This window comes from Brassica napus, chromosome C2, assembly GCF_020379485.1.
Source record: "Brassica napus cultivar Da-Ae chromosome C2, Da-Ae, whole genome shotgun sequence".
Lineage (NCBI taxonomy): Eukaryota > Viridiplantae > Streptophyta > Magnoliopsida > Brassicales > Brassicaceae > Brassica > Brassica napus.
In genome coordinates, this window is record NC_063445.1 from 31737770 (window position 1) to 31756589 (window position 18820).

An 18820-nucleotide genomic window follows, 5' to 3' on the forward strand; every position below is an offset into this window, starting at 1 on the left:
TTAGCCAGCAACGCGAAAGAAGAAAATAAGTTATTGCTAGACGCATTCTTACACAAGGATGGGGGTTCAATAACAGTTAGCAAAGCGTCTCTCTCTCTGATGATATTACTTTGTTCTATCAAAGAGGAAGATTGAAAGTAAAGATGTTGCTGCTGCAGGTTTTGCTTAATACGCATATATCTGTGTGGAAAGTATACTCAAGTTGACTCTTGGTCCCCCAATCCGATGTACAAGGCTACAAGCATGTTTTTGTTACGAGATTTCTTAGATATCAACCATGATACACGTTCAGGCATTAATCCAGACCTCACAAAAATAATCGCTTTAGGCCAACAGATAAAAATCATCATCAAAGCCGCGCACAATCAGGGTTTTAGAGTCACGTCCTTAACTTTAAAAGATCCGAAACTTCTCTATATTATATACATGCGCATGTATTAGATTATTATACAGCGAATGTTTTTTTTTCTTCTTATGTTAAGAGAAAGGAAACTGAATTAGACAATAAACCGAACAACACACACCCCCTCTCTCTCTCTCTCTCTCTCTCTCTCTCTCTCTCTCTCTCTCTCTCTCTCTCTCTATCTATCTCTCTCTGTACACACAAATCTTAAATAACCAAAATGAGATTTAGAAAACGAACAAATATCTCTTCTACTACATGAAGTAGCTCAAGGAAGTCTTCTTCCTTGATCCTCCTTCTCCATACAGCTCGTTCCATTGCTGAAGCTCGTTCGTGTTTGATGAGTCTGTAGACACACTCGCACATACCTATATTTGACATCATTTAGACCCATTCTTTTATATTATATAAACACAACTCAACTACCTGTTCATGGGCAGCCTTGAAATCATTCATTGTCAGTGGACGAATGTCTGTGCATCTATACAATGAAGGCTTTGGACGGTTTTCAGCCTCAGCTGCAGTTTTTTCCTGCAACCAAAACTCAGCATATAAGACAAGGATGAGAGTTCTGTAAGTAAATGCACTAAGTTGGAAACCAAACCTTCTTTTCTTTCTCCAGTATTTCTCGAATTGGAAGATGTGCCGCAGTTACACAAAGGTTCTGCAACCAAATGAGAGAATGTAAGTAAGCTTTTACAGAGCAAAGAGACTGAGATTCAAGGAGAGAGGAACAAAGTAGAGACCTTTAAGTCACTTCCTGAGTACCCATCTGTCATATTTGCAATCGCTTCTAAATCAACATCTGGTGCCATTTCTTCTTTAGATAGAATAACGCTCAAGATCTTTGATCTGTTCGTCGCGTCTGGAAGATTAACCATCAATCTACACAGAAGCATGCATCGGATACTCATCAATAGTTACAACATGAGGAATATTGTTCATTAAGAGACAGAGTGTATAGACTAATTAATGATGGTTGGTTGGTTGGTTTACCTCCGCGGAAGCCGTCTGATAACTGCTTCGTCCAGGTCAAATGGTCTGTTGGTAGCAGCGAGAACCAGAACTCGTTCTCTATCCTTTGTTCTTAAACCGTCCCAGTTTACCATGAATTCGTTCTTCATCTTACGCATAGCTTCATGTTCCCCTGGATTCTCACGTCTTCCCAACATGCTGTCAACCTATATAATATTTTGTTCGGCAATCATCAGATCGAGAAAGTGCATAAAAGATTCGATTCAAAGGAGAGGAAAAACAGGGAACGCTTTCTAATCTCATCATAGTTCACATACATACCTCATCAACAAAAATGACACTTGGCGCGATCTTGCTCGCTAACGAGAAGACAGCTTTGACATACTTCTCTCCCTCACCAAACCACTGCAAAGCATTCATATTAGATGGTCAAAATACAATCTTTTAAAAAGAAAACATAGACAAAAATTCAGATCTCTGTGGGAGGAAAACCTTTGAAGTAATGCTGGACATCGAGATATTGATGAAGTTTGCGCCAGCTTCAGTTGCTACTGCCTTTGCCAGCATCGTCTTCCCTGTACCAGGAGGTCCAAACAACAGAATACCTTTTGTAGGCTGCAGTAAAACACAATCTACATATTTGATGTCCAGCAAAGAGAGAGAAACAAACAGATCTGAGAACTTAGAGCGATGGAAGGGTACCTTCGTTAGCTGGCCTTTGCCAAATAATTCGGGTCTTTGAAGAGGAAGCATCACCAACTCTTTCAATGCGTCTTTCACATTCTCTAGAGCCCCAATATCATCAAACGAAACACCTATATCGCTGGGGGGAATGACATCTGATAGGAGTTTTTTCTCAAATTCGTTCTCAGTAACAACATCCTGAAACAGCATAGCAAAGCAACTCTAAGATCCGAAACTTACCAAATACCTAAGAAAGAAAGATATAAAGTTAAGAATATATTTACCTTGAGGAATTTCTTTAGACTCTTGTTTTCGTTCTGAACCCCATGTAACATCTGCAGGCCATATGTAATGCTACAACATATGCCAAAGTGCTATTTTCAAATTTACGCTGTATTTTAGCTTACAATATTTTAGAATATATAAGAAAGCTTACCTTTCTGCTGAGATAACAAGCTTGTTGTCTTTGATTGTAGGTTCTGAACAGTTCATAAGATGGTGGCTAAAAGCCCAGCCAACCACTTTCTCAACACCTAGAAAATATACAATAATTGATTAATCACCCAAACGGCACATCAAAGCAGAAAGAACACAATAAAATAACACAAGTGACAGAAGCCCACTTTCAGGAAGAAGACTTTGATCTTTGATGCACAAGGTTTCAAGGTCAGGGCAGTCCAGACGGTTTTTGGAGAGGATCTGTAGGCATATATATATATTAACAAAGACATAAGCCAAAGAAAAGAGAAAACAGGAACGTTTTAGATAGCTCAAGGACTTGATAAGGTGCTCACTCCAAGGATGCTGGTTATATTAGCCTGAACCTTCAAAAGCTCTGTATCACGGTCCAGTTTCTCCTTCCAGTCCAAGAGCAAAGCTTCATCCTATTATGTCTTACGAGCATAAGAAAGTGAAATTAAGAAAATAACAAATGTACCCATACAGGAAGAAATGAATGAAGGTCTCGACCTGAGGTAACTGGATGGCGACTTTGTTAGGGAACAGGCGGGTTATTTGTTTCACTGATTTAGATGCTTCCTTGCTCTTTTCGTGCAGTTTACCAATATCCTGCAGATGATACGAAAAAATCACTTTCAACATCTCTAAAAAAATGAACTGCAATTTCAAAAGTGGAAAATAAACAAAGACAAGTTAGGTCATCATACCGGAAATGCAAGATCTAGTAACGCCGTCTGGTTGCAGCCGAACTTAGTATACAAGAAACCTCCAGGATGGGACTGAAAAAGAACCATCAAAACTACAATCAACTATACAAATAAAGACAGTTTAAATGGCCTATAGGCACCAAAAGAGAAAAATATAAGATTAAACACGTTTCCTACTTTCTCTTTTCGGCTGTCCAACTGGGTTTGTGAGGCCATGACAACAATATTTTCCGGTAAATTCTCGAGCTTGCTCTTCAAGGTTGCATATACGTCATTATTCCCCACCAGCGATTTCTCAATATCTTTCAGGAACAATATTAGTGACCCTCCTTCACCCTCACTAAGTGCGACCTATGGTACGAGTCAAAAGGGTTAACAATCATATACCTAAAAGGACTGATTAAATAGTACTCTCCCGTTACTTATAGAGTAAATTGTACCTCAAAGATTTCATTAACGGCAAGTCTGTCAGCATCATCACCAGAAGAACCATCTAACCGAAGTGAGCTAGCTGCACACACAGAACGATATTAGTAAAATAATGGAGTATATTTTAACTGAGCCAAAGTTTAAAAATCCGCCAATTACCAGCACAAAAGAAACCGTGGTCTTCTTCGCAGAGGCCACCAAGATCATTGCCATCTGGCACAGGTCTTTCGAATCTAATCCCAATTTTTGATGAACAGTTGTCTTCAAATGCAAGGACTACTTTTCCATGGAAACCAATGGTCGGTCCCCTATAAGCAAATAGTAGGAGAAGCGTTAGAGCTGAATTTTGAATACAGCAGATGTAAAAACTTAAAGAATAGCAATACCTAAGTGGTGAGCCTTGAAGAGAAGAAACCGCAGAAGATGGCGGACCTAGAAACTTTACTCTGTCACCTAAAAATGATAAAAGTACTTGTTCAGTACAGCAAAGAAAGTGAACAATCAAATCACTGAAACTATCATACCTGCTTTAAAGGTGTAACTTTTAGAAGTTGCTGTTGACACTTCTTGCTTTGGCAAAGCCTGAGAACTTAATGTTGATCCACCTGTTATATCAGCGTCAACACTTGAAGTTGGTTTCTTATGCTGCAATGCTTGTGCAGCCTGAACAGCTCGTTTTGCAAGCATAGAGAGCCTTTCACGCCTAGCACTTTCTTTAGAAGATTCAGCTTCCCTGGCTGGTGATCCCTGAAGCCATTGAAACAATAAAAAATCAACCGACCAAACTACTAATTATAAAAAGAGCTTGGACACTGTGACAGCTATAGCATCTAAGCTTAATACCCACTTGCTCGAGACAAAAATAAACTGTTTTAATAAATAAAACAACATCGAAATGCTAGCAAAAAAGATAAATTAAGGTGGGGAAAGAAGATCACCCCAGGTAACAATAGTGAGTCAACGATCATCACTTTGGCCCCAAAATGTTTTGCAAGCGCCTTTGCCAAGATTTCCTGATATATATCAGAGCCTAAATATATTTCATATGGTAAAATTTGGTTAGAAAAAAGGTATGTCAGTCCTCATATATACTAAGGTAAACTTGGCTACAGAAATGGAGACAGCAAATTATAGTAAAACCTCATACCTGCTGGTCCAGAGAGCAAGATACGGGGACACGTTGTAGGCAAGTCTGATGCATACTTTGAGAACTTGCTTCCACCTTTCATATGGACATACATCGATGCTATCAAAACATCCTTCGTTGTAGCACTGTGAGAATTCAAAATTTCTTTTAGCAATTAATTATCAAACCATCAAATCCAGATGTAAGGTAGAAATCTAACATAATATATAGCAGCCAGACCTCAGAAAATATGGGAACTTCTCCAAAGAAACCTCTATGTCTTGAGCCTTGAGTACTCCTCCTCGCAGACTATCCTTAAACGCTTGGCGTCTAGTCGATATAGTAGATGAAAGGTAAGAGTCTCTAAGGGATTCACTCACTTCCCTCCGTTCATCCAGCAACTTAGAGATGCCCCTTATATCCAAGACCGATCTAACTTCATAACCAGAAGCAGGAGTGTTTCAACCATCGGCTTCTTGAAAAGGATCCAATCCACTGCCATCGGCATTAAGATTCTCACTGGCAGTGTCAGAGGTTGAAGCAGCAGCTTTCTCCACAGAAGCAATAGCAGCATCATCATTGTCACTATCAGCATCGTTCATGTCAGTATCTGAAATGCAATCATTGCAGCTGGAAGGTATCACAGGAACCTCCGGATTTTGCTGCCTTTTGGCAGATTTAGCAATTGGTGGTAGAAGACGTAAGTTACGGTACTTTGAAAGAGATGCCAATATAGAGGCCCCATCACCAGCTGAGGAGTCTCCTGCTCTTGTCTCAACATGAACCCCTTTCAGAGGGGCAACTCGAGCTTCACATAAATTCACTGAAGAAGCTTTGTCAGGAGCAGCTAGATTTTCATCTTTGAGAGGTTGAAATATCTACACAACAGTTAAGGAAAGTTCGTAGAAAGCAAAGGAAAACAAATGGCCAGAAGATTATATCTATAACACAAGGGAATAGATTAATTTCCAGACAACTCCAAAAAGGATACATAAGCATGTCTCCCAGAAACGCTGAAGATCACCTCGTCACCACCACGGAGATGAACACAAGAACTTTTATGGTAACACTTGCCATTCACCTGAACGAGAAATCCATTCCCTGTTATCTCTAGGGAGGCAACGGATGGAGCTCCGTGCTGCACAAGTATTATGTAGTAAGCAACCGTCCTTTGTCCTTCGAGTAAAAAAAAATGCCAAGAAGATGTCCTTTACCTTAGCCTGCTTCAGTTCACACAGGGTGGTGGGCATGGAATGGTCTTTGATAGATAAATTACAACCCAGGCGTCCAACAGTGAAGACAGGGCCCCTCATGATACGGTGAGGGTTCTGAAATTGCAGAGAAACACTTCAGGAGTCAGGAGAGTTAAAAGATAAGTGAAATGTAATAAACTAAAGAAAAACAGAGTCCTGGTTGCTAAGAACAAGCACAAGATACTAGTGTCGGAAAGAACCGGACATATGCATACACTAAACTGGTTGAGCCTGAACTGAACGACAAGATATTTCCTTACAAGACTTTGCAGACATAAAACAGATCACGATGCAACTTGACTCACCTGAGGATACTGAGAAAGTAGCTTCGCCCATGGAGCGTTAGGCCGCTTCTTCCCCGCCTTCGACCTCTCACCCTCAGCCACCACTTCACCTAAATACACAAACACATTAGAAATGAAATGAAAGTCTTTCTTAAAGAGAAAGAGACAAGGCGTGAAACCTGCCAAGACTTCGTCGTCTCCAGGAGAATTCTCCATCACCGGCACATCAGTGGCAACAGTCTTCTCCGCATGCGGATCAGAGGATCCAAGCTCCGGCTCTCCAGGATCCGAAACTGGTCCTTGATTCTCCTCGCTTGCCGAAGTAGACCCCGCCGCCGCCTAGGTTATCCAATTATCAGATTCAAAACAAGAAGAAAAAACAAAATCAGCTAAGCAACGCACAGGTTCCAGTGCCGCATCGATCTTGACCTTAGATCGCTTGGAAGGGCGTGGAGATGAAGAAGACGGTTCAGGGGATGAAGAGGAAGAGCAGAAACGCTTGGAAGCGGAAGAGCTACGTCTCGTCTCAACCATATCTCACGATTGTTCGAAATCGAGAGAAAGATTTTCATGTAACTGACTACTCCCAAATCTCAATTTATAAACAAACCTGTAACTTTACTGTTATGTGTGTGCGTTTAATTGCATTTCGGGTCAACTATACAAAATAACTTGACCCACTTTTATCCACATTTTATTTTAGGGATAATTGGTTTCTATGCCTTTAACCATTACCGTATTTAAGCTTCTATTCTTCGAGTGTGATTCTATAGCACAATTAGAGTAAAATAAAAATGGTGAAAAAAAGTTTCAGCTCATTTATTCTCGGTTTAACCAATCAAGATAATAAATGTGGTTGTTACATAGTTTGTTAACAAAACATGTAGTTGTTACATAGTTTGTTATATGTTACAGAGTTAATCGTTAATATATATTGGATATGTAACATAACATATTACATGCTAAATAATATTTTATCCGTTAATGGTGTATATCACGAGTTAATCTTCTATACATTTATGTCACCTTATTTACTTACTTATCAAATAGTATTTATTTCCTAGTGGATCTTCAATTTTATCGGGATCCAAAAAAACTAGAATTGATAGTTGTTAAAAATTCAAAATAAAAATTAATGAATGAAACTGTGGATTTAATTTCTCTATTAAATTGAGTAAACTAAAAACTAAAATTATATTACAAAGAAGAAAAGAAAATGAAATGTTTTTAAAGATAAAATCTATAAGAATAAAGAGAATATAGGAAAAACGAAAGTATAAGAAAAAAATGTAAAAAAAAAAAGAGAATGTCAAAGGAAGAACAGAGGAGGGAGAATCAGATGAGCCGGAAGAAAGAAAGAGAATGGCTTGGAATGGGATGCATATAAAAAAAATGAAGATCAAACTAATAATGCAGATCAAATGCAGATCAAATTGAAATGCAAATCAAATGCAAATGCAGATCAAATACATATCATCAAAGAATGTTCAATCTAGTAAAATCAAACCAATTAAAATTGAACTGAACCGAAATAGAAAATAGGTTTGGATTTGGTAATCTGAATAAGCCGAATATATGTAATTTAAAAGCCGCAATCCAACCGAATTAACCAAAAAACCCGAATAATTAAAATATATTAGTATACTTATATGTAGACTTTCTAATAAAATTAATAATATATTCATAATTTATTTTACTAATATGATATTCATAAATTAAACATTTATTTTAATAATTTTCTTTTTTTTTGCTTTAAGTTAAAAGGTTATTTTTAATATTATATTCATCAAATTAAATAAAACATAATTTTTATTGGTAGATATTTGTGCTATAGTTATTTAATAAATTTATGATATTACTATTTTCTTATTTTATTTTAATAGTTATAAAATATTATAGTTAGAAGTTAGAGTAAGAAATATATACTCAGATTTTAATAAATCTAATTTCTTTATATAACTAAATCTATCTATCTATATATATATATATATATAAATGTTTCCTCTCTCCTCGGCGCACCACCTCAGGAGCGCGGCCCGACCCTAGTTTGTTATAAAAAGATAAATATAATTAAACATGCCTAAACAATACTATACAAAACAAATGTAAATACTAAATTATCATATTTTTTTATTATAAAAATAAAAATAATAAAAATGAAATATCTAAACTGAAAAATACAAGTTCTAAAATATATTTAATAAATTTTAAATTACCAAATAAGATATATGAATTCATTAACTAAGTTATATAAAATATTATAAAATAAAAACTTATAAGCAAGTATTAGTTATTTAAATTATATTACTTATTATCAAGAATAAAATAAAATGAACTATAGTATATATGCTTTTTATCAATGTAAATATTATATATAATTTTTAGTGAAGTAAAAAAATTAGATGATACAAAATAACATATATGCCTATTTATTGCAACAATATATATAAAATACATATACGTTAAACATATATAATTTTATGTAATTTTCTTTGATATTTATATGTTATAAAATGAATTCGTCTGAAAAAAAATAATTTCATAAACAAAATATTAAATTTTATTTTTAAATATTTGTTTGTTTAGTTTAAAAGTGAATACAATGAGTTAATAATGTAAATTGTTTATTAATAGTTAATGGAAAAATAGTTGGTGGCAAGAAAAAAAAATTTAGATTTTCATCCATTGGCCCTCCGCATAAATTCTAGCACTTTTTCTTGGCTTTTGCGGATCAAAAATTTTCTTTACAATAATAATCGGCATGCAGATTGGACTGCATATAAAGTGATGAATTTAAATGTTGAATGGCAAAAAAATACAGTATAATCTGCATATAACATGATATGTGTTTATCCTACATGTATCATGCATTCCCTCACTAGAGGAAATGTGGGTATTAATAGCGGCCATTAAACGCTATTAGTTCGTTTAAATAGCGTTCCTTAAAACGCTCTGACAACGCCCGTTATAGTAGGTCCAACCCTTTTGATAGCAGATCTGTTGTATGCTATAGTTAAGTAAACAATGATAGCGTTATTATCTATGCAATTGTTAATATTTATAATAACATGATATAAATGTTATTAAAACTCATTAATTTGATTTTATCTATAGCAGTTTGTTATACAATGATAGCAAACGTTTTGTGTTATTAATTTGTATTTTAATTAATCATAAATTTATTAAAAATAATTACGAATTGATTTTTTAATGTAATATATATTTCAAATATTTGTAAAAACTAATAAATATTTACATGTTTACAAAACCATAAAACATTTTTTTCTTTACACAAACAATCAAAACCAATCAAACATACTATCAATCTACCACTAATAACCCTTCACAATCATCCTTGACATCTCTGCTCTTCCACCACCATCAAGCTTCTCATCTATCTCTCTTCCCTTGCTTCTGAACCAACTCCATCTGTCTTCTTCCAGTATCACCAAAGGTATAAGAAAGTACCAAAGGACTCTTAGCCCCTGTCTTCTTCATCAAGCTCTCCATGAAGCTACCACCAAAGAAAAATAAGAAACATAAGCCATTCATACGACAACTCCAAATTCAAAACTCTGGAACACAACTCATGTCAGATTCATTAGTTACCTTCGCCTTGTCAGATCACCTACACTTGAGAAAGCAGAAATTCAGTGGAAACAACACTTAGTGCCCGAAAGTGATCCCTTCTCGCTTAAAAAATCCACCACTGTACCACAAGAAGAAGTTTCAACACATACACCAAAAGCATCGAGCTTTGCTTCTCAATTATAGAGATAAGGGTTAATGTATAAACCTGTGGGGATTCAGAGTCATTTAGAGCCACGGCCAAATCCTTTGATAAACTGCTCTCTATCCCTGGAAACGCGCATCGCAAAGTCTTTTCACGGAGAAGAAAAAGATGGGTTTGTTTAGGCAGAGAAAGAACAGAAATCACTAAGGTGATGATTGTTTCAATACTTTCTACTTTTTTGGTTTTTAGATTTTAGTTTTTGGTTTTTAGATTTTGGATTTTGGTTTTTGGTTTTCAGCTTTTGGTTTTTGGTTTCTAGATTTTGATTTTGGTTTTTGGTTATGCTGTATTTTTTTTATTTTTCAAAACTTAAATAATACATTACTTTAAAATAATACAATAAATAGCAATAAATATTTAGATTTACAATTAAAATATATCAAAATATTGATATTATTATTTAAAATAAAATACAACAACATATTTTAATTATTATATTAAAAATTATATTATAGAAAATATAACTATAGTTTCAAACATAATTTTTAATTTTCAAAAAAAAATTCAAAAAAAGAAAATTTATAAAAAAGTTCGAAAAATTGTCACAAATACCACATTCATAGTACCACTTTTCATGTTAACACTAACCATTTTTCTCACTTTTAATGAAGAGTAAAAGACATTTATACCCATAGGATTAGCGTATCTAGACTTAGGGTTTAGAGTTGAGGGGTGCGATAGAGTTTTTGGAATGTGAAATTTTGAATTCTAATAAATATATAAATAAATACTTAAAAACATATATAAAATTTTAAAAAATAGCTTCAAACATAATTTTTGATTTTCAAAAAGAAATTTTGGAAAAAAAAAACAATCCAAAAAAAATAAAAAAAAAATATAAAAAAGTTTGAATTGGAAAAAGTATAATTAAAAAATATAATATTTTATTTTTAGTTTTTATTTAAATAATTATTTGTTATATTTATAGAGAACAATGGTATCAGAGTCTTTTGCCACTTAATAAAGAATATATTTTTGAAAATGTCTCTTTTGTTATGGTAAAGATGAATAATAATACCATGAAAGTGGTAAACATGAAATTCTCCATTTTTTTATCATTTGTTTCTTTTATAGCAAAAACATTAAAACTAATAACAAAAACAATTTGTGGGATTAATAGTTTAGTAATTTATAATTTTTTAAAAAATATAAGTTGTCAATATTTGTTCAAAACAATTTTTGAAAGTAAATTTCAAAATTAAAATATTTATGTATTTTTATATCGTATATATTTTAATGTAAAATGATATATATATATATATATATATATATATATATATATATCTTAATCTTAATACTTATTAAATGAGACTTTATGCTTATATGATATTGTAATCATTTGTATATTTTTATTTAAAAAATAAAATCATAGATCAAAAAATTTGAACGTGATATTTTTAACAGTTTTAATAATTTATAGTCGTTTTAAAAAATTCAAAATATAACATATACAGAAAAATCGAAATTTTTATTATATGGCTAATGTGGTTTTTGATTTATTTAAATAATTTTAAATTAAAAAAATATGATAGAAGAAACACTAATTTTTATCAAATCTTTATCATTCAAAATCATTAATTGATATATGTACTTTAGTTACATTAGAAAATTTTGTAATTTTTATTTAAGGAAATAATGAAAACAATAATAATAAATTTATAATTAGTTTAATAAAAAATTATTATATATTTAAATAGACCAACATATTTCTCTAAGAATTCTAAGAATCATTTTAGTGATGACACGTGGTTACAAAAAAATGTTGCAATGCTTATCAATTAATATACAATGGACTACGACATCGAAGCCTTTGTGACTAACTGTCCCAACCCAACTTAACTTGTCTAAGGTTAAAACTTTAAACCTAGGTGATGCAATGGCCCAATTTATTGTTAGGGTATGGCTCCATAAGTTTTATTGTCGTATATCTTTATGTCTTCATTTGGTAGTGCATGTGCTTGACAAAACCAAAAATAATAATATTTGGAAATGTTTTACAAGGCTTTCGTAAACTTAAGTATATGGAACTGTCTAGCACATCCAGAATCTATGGAAGTTTTTCTGTGGTTAGTTTTTGGTTTGGGCTAATAGTAGAAATGAAATTATATGCACATTGGTCTCTATTAGCAAAAGCTCCTCATGAAGGAAACTTGTGATGGGGCATACTTGCAAAGACAGTCAGCTCGAGACTGCTCTGTAGAGAAGGTAAAGGACTGAGCGTAACAAGTTGTGCAACTCATTCTTGATGTTGCCCTCCTTACTGTTGAATGTTGAATCCGAGAGAGAAATTATAGAGTTTTTGAATTCACTAATAGCAGGGGACTTGATATTGATTCAGTACATTAGTGTGGATATTAATAACATGTGATAGTATGGTTTCATGACCACCATGAAGGTGTATAATCAAATCTGACAAGGCAAATTACATTGTTCGTATGTTTTTGTTTTAATAATCAAACTCATGTTCTTCTAAGCATCCTCCTGTTTCCAAATCCTGATGGTTCTATCTAAATGATTTGCGGAAGAAGCAATCTGGTTGTGAACAGGATGGCAAGTGACAGAGATGACAGCGTCAGTGTGGCCTTGTAGTCTCTGCAGTATAGTTTTATGCTGAAGATCCCAGAGATAGACACAGTTGTCTTCAGATCCACTGACAATGTACTTGCCGTTGGTGACAGAAAAGGCGGATGTGATGCAGAATACTTTGTTGGTATGTCCTGTGTATACCTTTATAAACTTCCCAGTAGCATAGTTAGAGAGCTTCTGTGTCCAGGAAAAGAGAGTAATAATTAGTAAAGTTTGAATCTTTACATAGTTGAATTGATAAGAAGAAGGAGACTTACGAGAGTACTATCAAGAGTGGCAACGAGGATGAACTTGCCATTAGGAGAGAACTTGGCGAAAGAAACAGCAGGAGACTTGTCATCAATCAAAGTCTTCAAGCAAGTCCCTTCCTTGGCATCCCATATCTTACAGGAGCCATCGTGACTCCCCGATACAATCAAGGACCCGTCGCGATTGAAATGCACGCTCGTAATAGGCATCGAGTGAGCCTCCTTAATGACGCGCACGCACCTGCCCGTCTTCACCTCCCAGATCCGAATCGTCTCATCGAACGAACCAGACACGATCAGATTCGAGGGAGGGTTGAAGTTAACGCAGAAGACGAAGTTGGTGTGGCCTCTCAGCACCTTGAGACACTCGTAGGGAGCCCTAGCGTCCCAGATTCGAAGCGTGCAGTCGTCGGAGGCCGAGCAGGTGTAGTGCGAATCGGAGGACCATGCTAGATCGGAGACACCACTCGAGTGTCCTTCGTATCGATGGATCAGGGAGTAGTTCGTTGCGGACCATAGAATCATGCTCTTGTCCAGGGAGGCGGATGCCAGAAGGTTTCCGTCGTTCGAGTATTTCACGCACGAGATCGCCGCCGTGTGCCCTTCTAGGGTTTTCAGGTGACGGTAAGGCTTGAACGTCTGACTACCTCCGCTTGTGCCTGCGCCGTTACCGACTCCGTTTCCACCGCTTGGCATCGCCCTCGATCGATCTATCTTTCTTTGTGGCCTAAGAAAATTCATGAACCAAATTCTTATACATATTCTCTTTCCTAAATTACATTTTTACCCTCTTCTTCCCTCTCGGTTCGCTGGTATCGATTATTATTATATTGCTTCCGGGTTTACCGAATTATAACCGAGCAAAATTTGGCTTTTATAAATTTCCCTCTCGCAACTTTTATCTATCTTTTTTCTGTCAACCTTGTTCGTTAATCTAATTATTAGTTGCATTTTAAACACAATTCTCTCAAATAGTCATTTTTATGTTTTTGTCACAAAAATAGTTTTTTAAAAAAATGACTAAAATAGCTTATTTTTATTTTTATTTAAAAAAAAAAAAAAAATTTGAAACCCTAGTTCTAAAATCTCACTTCTTTAACTCTAACCATTAAGTCTAGATTAGTTAACCATAGGATAAATTTTTTTAATAAAACTTATTTTGGTCTATTGATGGTTATTTTTGTGACAAAAACTTAAAAAGTGTTATCGTATAGAATTTCTCTATTTTAAATTATGAATTCAGATTAATGTCAAATTTTTATTTTTTTAACGCTTTGTAGCCAGTTCATAAAAAAGAGTAACATCGTCAGAAAGAAACAGAGCTTGGTAGAACCAACGGGGCCCCAAACTCCAAAATAAAAAACAAAACTCAACATCATCTCCCTTGCTCACATCCATCTCCGTTGGGAATGAAATGAAATGGATCAGAGAAGATGAAAACCAGACGCAAGCTCTCCTTTAGTACCCATTAACCGCGCCAACAGCATCTGCACGAATCATAAGAAGAAGTCAAGAAGGGCCACCTTTCTCAATATACGAAGCATAGCAATGATCTCTTGTGACGCATCGAGCGATGTCAAATTTTATTAGAATTTGGTTTAGTTTCATATTCGTCAATGTTCACTTTTCTTTTTTGAAATTGACGGTTTGGGTTTGGTTAAAGATATTGAAACCCAATTGTGTTATAAAATAACTTATAATTTTATAGCATCGAGAAATTTAAATAAGGGAGAAATTTTATACCCGTAGAAAGAAATAACACTGATATGAGATAAATATATGATAGAGAGAGTTTATTATAAAGAGAGAGAAGAGAAGTGTGTGGGACGAGTTACAATCGAACGAAAACGTTATAAAAAGATAAAGTTACTGTGCGTGCATAGTGAAAGTGAGCTCCACGCTTATTATATTCACACGAAGTTTTCGTTATTCGGTGCTGTCATTTTTGACATTTGATTCATGCACGTTTATAACACTCCCCCTTGGAGACCAGTGTCACTATCATTTCTTGCTTAACGTCTATGTTGCCTCGTTAAAAACCTTTCCAAGAAAATCCAATGGGAAAAACCATAGTAAGGTAAAAAGAGTACAACTACGTAAGCTCCCCCTCGAATGAGTAGTCATAGATCCTTCTGATGACGTATTCCAATGTTATGGATATGTTTTCTGAATACCGAAGTCGGAAGTGATTTTGTGAAGAGGTCAGCTGCCTTGTCGCATGATCGGACATATCTTACTTCAATATCTTTCTTCTTCACGAGCTCTTGAGTGTATGAGAAGAACTTCGGATGAATATGCTTCGTTCTATCGCTTTTGATATATCTGTCATTTGTTTGAGCAACACATGTTGCATTATCTTCATATAAAATAGTTGGCTCCGTATTTTCGTCAATCCCGCTGCTTGAACAGATGTGTCGGCTTATTGATCTTAGTCATACACATTCTCTACTTGCTTCATGGAGTGCAATGATCTCAGCATGATTTGAAGAAGTAGCCACGAGCGTTTGTTTCTGAGAACGCCAAGATATAGCAGTGCCTCCGATCGTGAAAATGTATCATGTTTGTGATCGGGCTTTGTGTGGATCTGAAAGATATCATTCATCTGCAAAACCAACCATTTGACCTTTTGAACTTTTAGGATAAAACAAGCCTAAATCAATGGTCCCTTGGAGGTAACGAAAAACATGTTTAATCCCATTTCAATGTCTTCGAGTTGGAGATGAGCTGAATCTTGCCAAAAGATTCACAGCAAATGATATATCAGGCCGTGTACAATTTGCAAGGTACATCAGCGCTCCAATTGCACTTAGATATGGTACTTTCGGACCAAGTATCTCTTCTTTCTCCTCAGGTGGTCGAAATGGATCACTTTCAATATTAAGTGACCTAACGACCATCGGGGTGATAAGAGGAGTTGATTTATCCATGTTAAATCGTTTCAACACTTTTTTAGTGTATGTGGATTGATGCACAAATATACCATTTCGTGAATGTTCTATTTGTAGGCCAAGGCAATACTGTGTATGTCAAAGATCTTTCATCCCAAATTCTCCTTTGAAATAGTCTGATGCCTTTTGTATTTCCTTTTGAGTTCCGATAATGTTAAGATCATCAACATATACCGCGATTATTACAAATCCGGATATTGTTTTCTTGATGAAAACACATGGGCATATAGGATCATTCACATATCCTTCTTTTGTTAAATGATCATTGAGACGATTATACCACATACGTCCAGATTGCTTTAACCCATATAGTGATCTTTGCAATTTTATTGCACATAACTCTTTAGGTTTGGAACTTAATGCTTCTGGCATTTTAAATCCATCAGGAACTTTCATGTAGATATCAGTATCTAATGATCCATATAGATAAGCTGTAACAACATCCATGAGACGCATCTCTAGATTTTTATCAGCTGCTAGACTCATCAGGAATCTAAACGTGATTGCATCCATAACTGGAGAATACGTTTCAACATAATCGATTCCAGGTCTTTGAGAAAAACCTTGAGCCACTAGACGAGCTTTGTATCTCGTAACCTCATTTTTCTCATTTCACTTTCGAACGAAAACCCATTTGTACCCAACTGGTCTCACATCTGTAGGTGTGAGCACAATAGATCCAAATACTTCTTGTTTATTAAGCAAATCAAGTTCGGCTTGTATTGTATCTTTCAATTGTTCCCAATCATGTCTCTTTTGACATTCATAGACAGATTTTGGTTATGGATCATCGATTTTTTCATTTATTTCACTTGACACAATATATGAGAAAGCATCATCAAGATCATCTTGTTCATTTCTATTCCATATCTTCTTATTATGGATGTAGTTGATAGAAATTTCATGATTACTTTCCGACTCATGATGCTCAACTTTCTCAGCATCCTCATTATTTGTTTCTTCCAAAATACTTTCTGTTATTTTGGATGTGTCATTAATCTTGACATCCTTCTGTTTTCTAGGATTTTTATTCTTAGAATCAGCAGGTCTGCCATGCTGCAAGCGTGTTTTAGATTCTCGTGTATCATCTGCTTTTCCTTGCTCATTTGATATTTTGATACAAGCAGGAGCATTCACGGCTGGTATATGAGATTTAGTTACCGTCTTGGTATCCGCAAATGCATCAGGTAGCTACTATACTCTATAAATGCATGATTCGTCGAACTTCTAGTTCAGACTCTTTAGTAGGAGGATCAAGATATAATAACGAAGGTACATTCCATTTGATATCATTTTATACATTTTTGTTTTCTCCCCCTAGAACTGGGAATACTTTCTCATCAAAATGACAATCGGCGAAACGTGTCGTGAAGACGTCACCAGTCTGTGGTTCTAGATGTCGTATAATTGATGGAGAATCACAACCAACATATATTCCCAATCTTCTTTGTGGTTCATCTTTGTACGTTGTGGTGGTGCTACAGGCACATATACCGCACAACCAAAGATTCTAAAGTGGGAAATGTTTGGTTCTCGACCAAACGCTAACTGTAGTGGGGAATACTTATGGTATGCACTCGGTTTGATCCGAATGAGTGCTTCTGCATGCAAAATGGCATGTCCCCATACAGAGGTTGGAAGTTTTGATCTCATGGTCAATAGTCTTGCAATCAATTGCAGACGCTTAATTAAAGATTCGGCCAAACCATTTTTCGTATGAACATGAGCAACCGAATGTTCAAATTTAATTCCCATTACCATACAACAGTCATTGAATGCTTGGGATGTGAATTCACCAGGGTTGTCTAGTCTAACTCTTTTAATAGTATAATCAGGAAACTGTGCTCGCAGTTTGATTATCTGAGTTAGAAATCTCGCAAATGCCACATTTCGAGATGATAATAGGCAAACGTGTAACCATCTACTGAATGTGTCAATTAATACCATAAAATAGTGGAATGGTCCACAAGGTGGGTGTATAGGTCCACATATATTGTCTTGAATTCTTTCAATGAACTTTGGTGATTCTTTATCTATTTTGGTTGGCGATGGCCTTACGATCAATTTTCCTAGAGAACATGCAACACATGTCATTTTATTCCCTTGAGAAATCTCCTGGATTTTCAGTGAATGACCATGTGAACTTTCTATGATTTTACGCATCATTGTAGTGCCTGGATGGCCGAGGCGATCATGCCATAATGTGAACTCTTCTGGGTTCCGTTTTACTACAAGATTTGATTCAATTTCATCGATATAAGTATGGTGTAGCCCCGAAGGAAATTCTGGAAACTTTTCCAATATGTGTTTTCTGCCACATTTCTCAGAAGTTACATACATGTATTTCTTTTGATCCTCAGTTGCAGACTGAGTATCATATCCGTGAAGATATATGTCTTTAAACTCAACAAATTCCTTTTAGAACTCGGAGAATATAGAGCATTATTTATGGAAAATTTTGTTCCATTCGGCAACGTAAAGTTTGCTTTACCAGTTCCTTCAATCACGTCTGCAGGACCTGATATTGTATTGACGACAATTCTTGTCAGTTCTATATCGGAGAAATATCTCTTTTATCTCAGAATAGTGTGCGTTGTTCCACTATCTGGTATGCATATTTCACGAATCCGTTTCTTGGATTTTGCTCCATTAGCATTTTGATCCATTTCTGAAATTGTCATAAACATTAATAAAAGAAAACATAAAATTCATTCATATAATAATCATATAAGGAAACACACAATAATTATACATTAAGGTGATGTTAAAACATCATTATTTGTTTTAAACAGGAAATGTAATAATTATACATGACAATATTGAAAACTATTCAATAGTCTTATTATAAGCATTTCGGCTCTCTTCAGGAGTAATCTAGTCCAGCTCATTTGCGAAGTCGGATGCATCGAGGTACGATGTCCCTTC

At 35.1% G+C, this 18820-nt stretch overlaps 1 protein-coding gene, 1 long non-coding RNA gene and 1 pseudogene across 3 annotated transcripts; all 3 read right to left on the bottom strand.

Moving 5' to 3' along the window:
* Positions 1-387: 387 nt before the first annotated feature.
* On the bottom strand, positions 388-6961 carry LOC106348840 (annotated as a pseudogene).
* Positions 6962-9509: 2548 nt separating this feature from the next.
* Positions 9510-10349, bottom strand: LOC106352236. Its single transcript, XR_001271557.3, has 3 exons — positions 10117-10349; positions 9930-10029; positions 9510-9834 (listed from the first exon to the last, which is right to left on the bottom strand). It is a non-coding gene; the product is annotated as an uncharacterized LOC106352236 (long non-coding RNA).
* Positions 10350-12417: 2068 nt separating this feature from the next.
* LOC106348841 (COMPASS-like H3K4 histone methylase component WDR5B) lies at positions 12418-13789 on the bottom strand. 2 transcript variants are annotated; one of them, XM_013788657.3, is made up of 2 exons: positions 12957-13789; positions 12418-12876 (listed from the first exon to the last, which is right to left on the bottom strand). In XM_013788657.3, exons 1-2 carry the CDS (start codon positions 13686-13688, stop codon positions 12583-12585), a joined length of 1026 nt encoding a protein of 341 aa, XP_013644111.1. In that variant the 5' UTR covers positions 13689-13789; the 3' UTR covers positions 12418-12582. The 2 variants fall into 2 exon arrangements, with proteins under 2 accessions (XP_013644111.1, XP_048604128.1); XM_048748171.1 differs by having other exon boundaries at positions 12418-12873; positions 12957-13720.
* Between the last annotated feature and the right edge of the window lie 5031 nt (positions 13790-18820).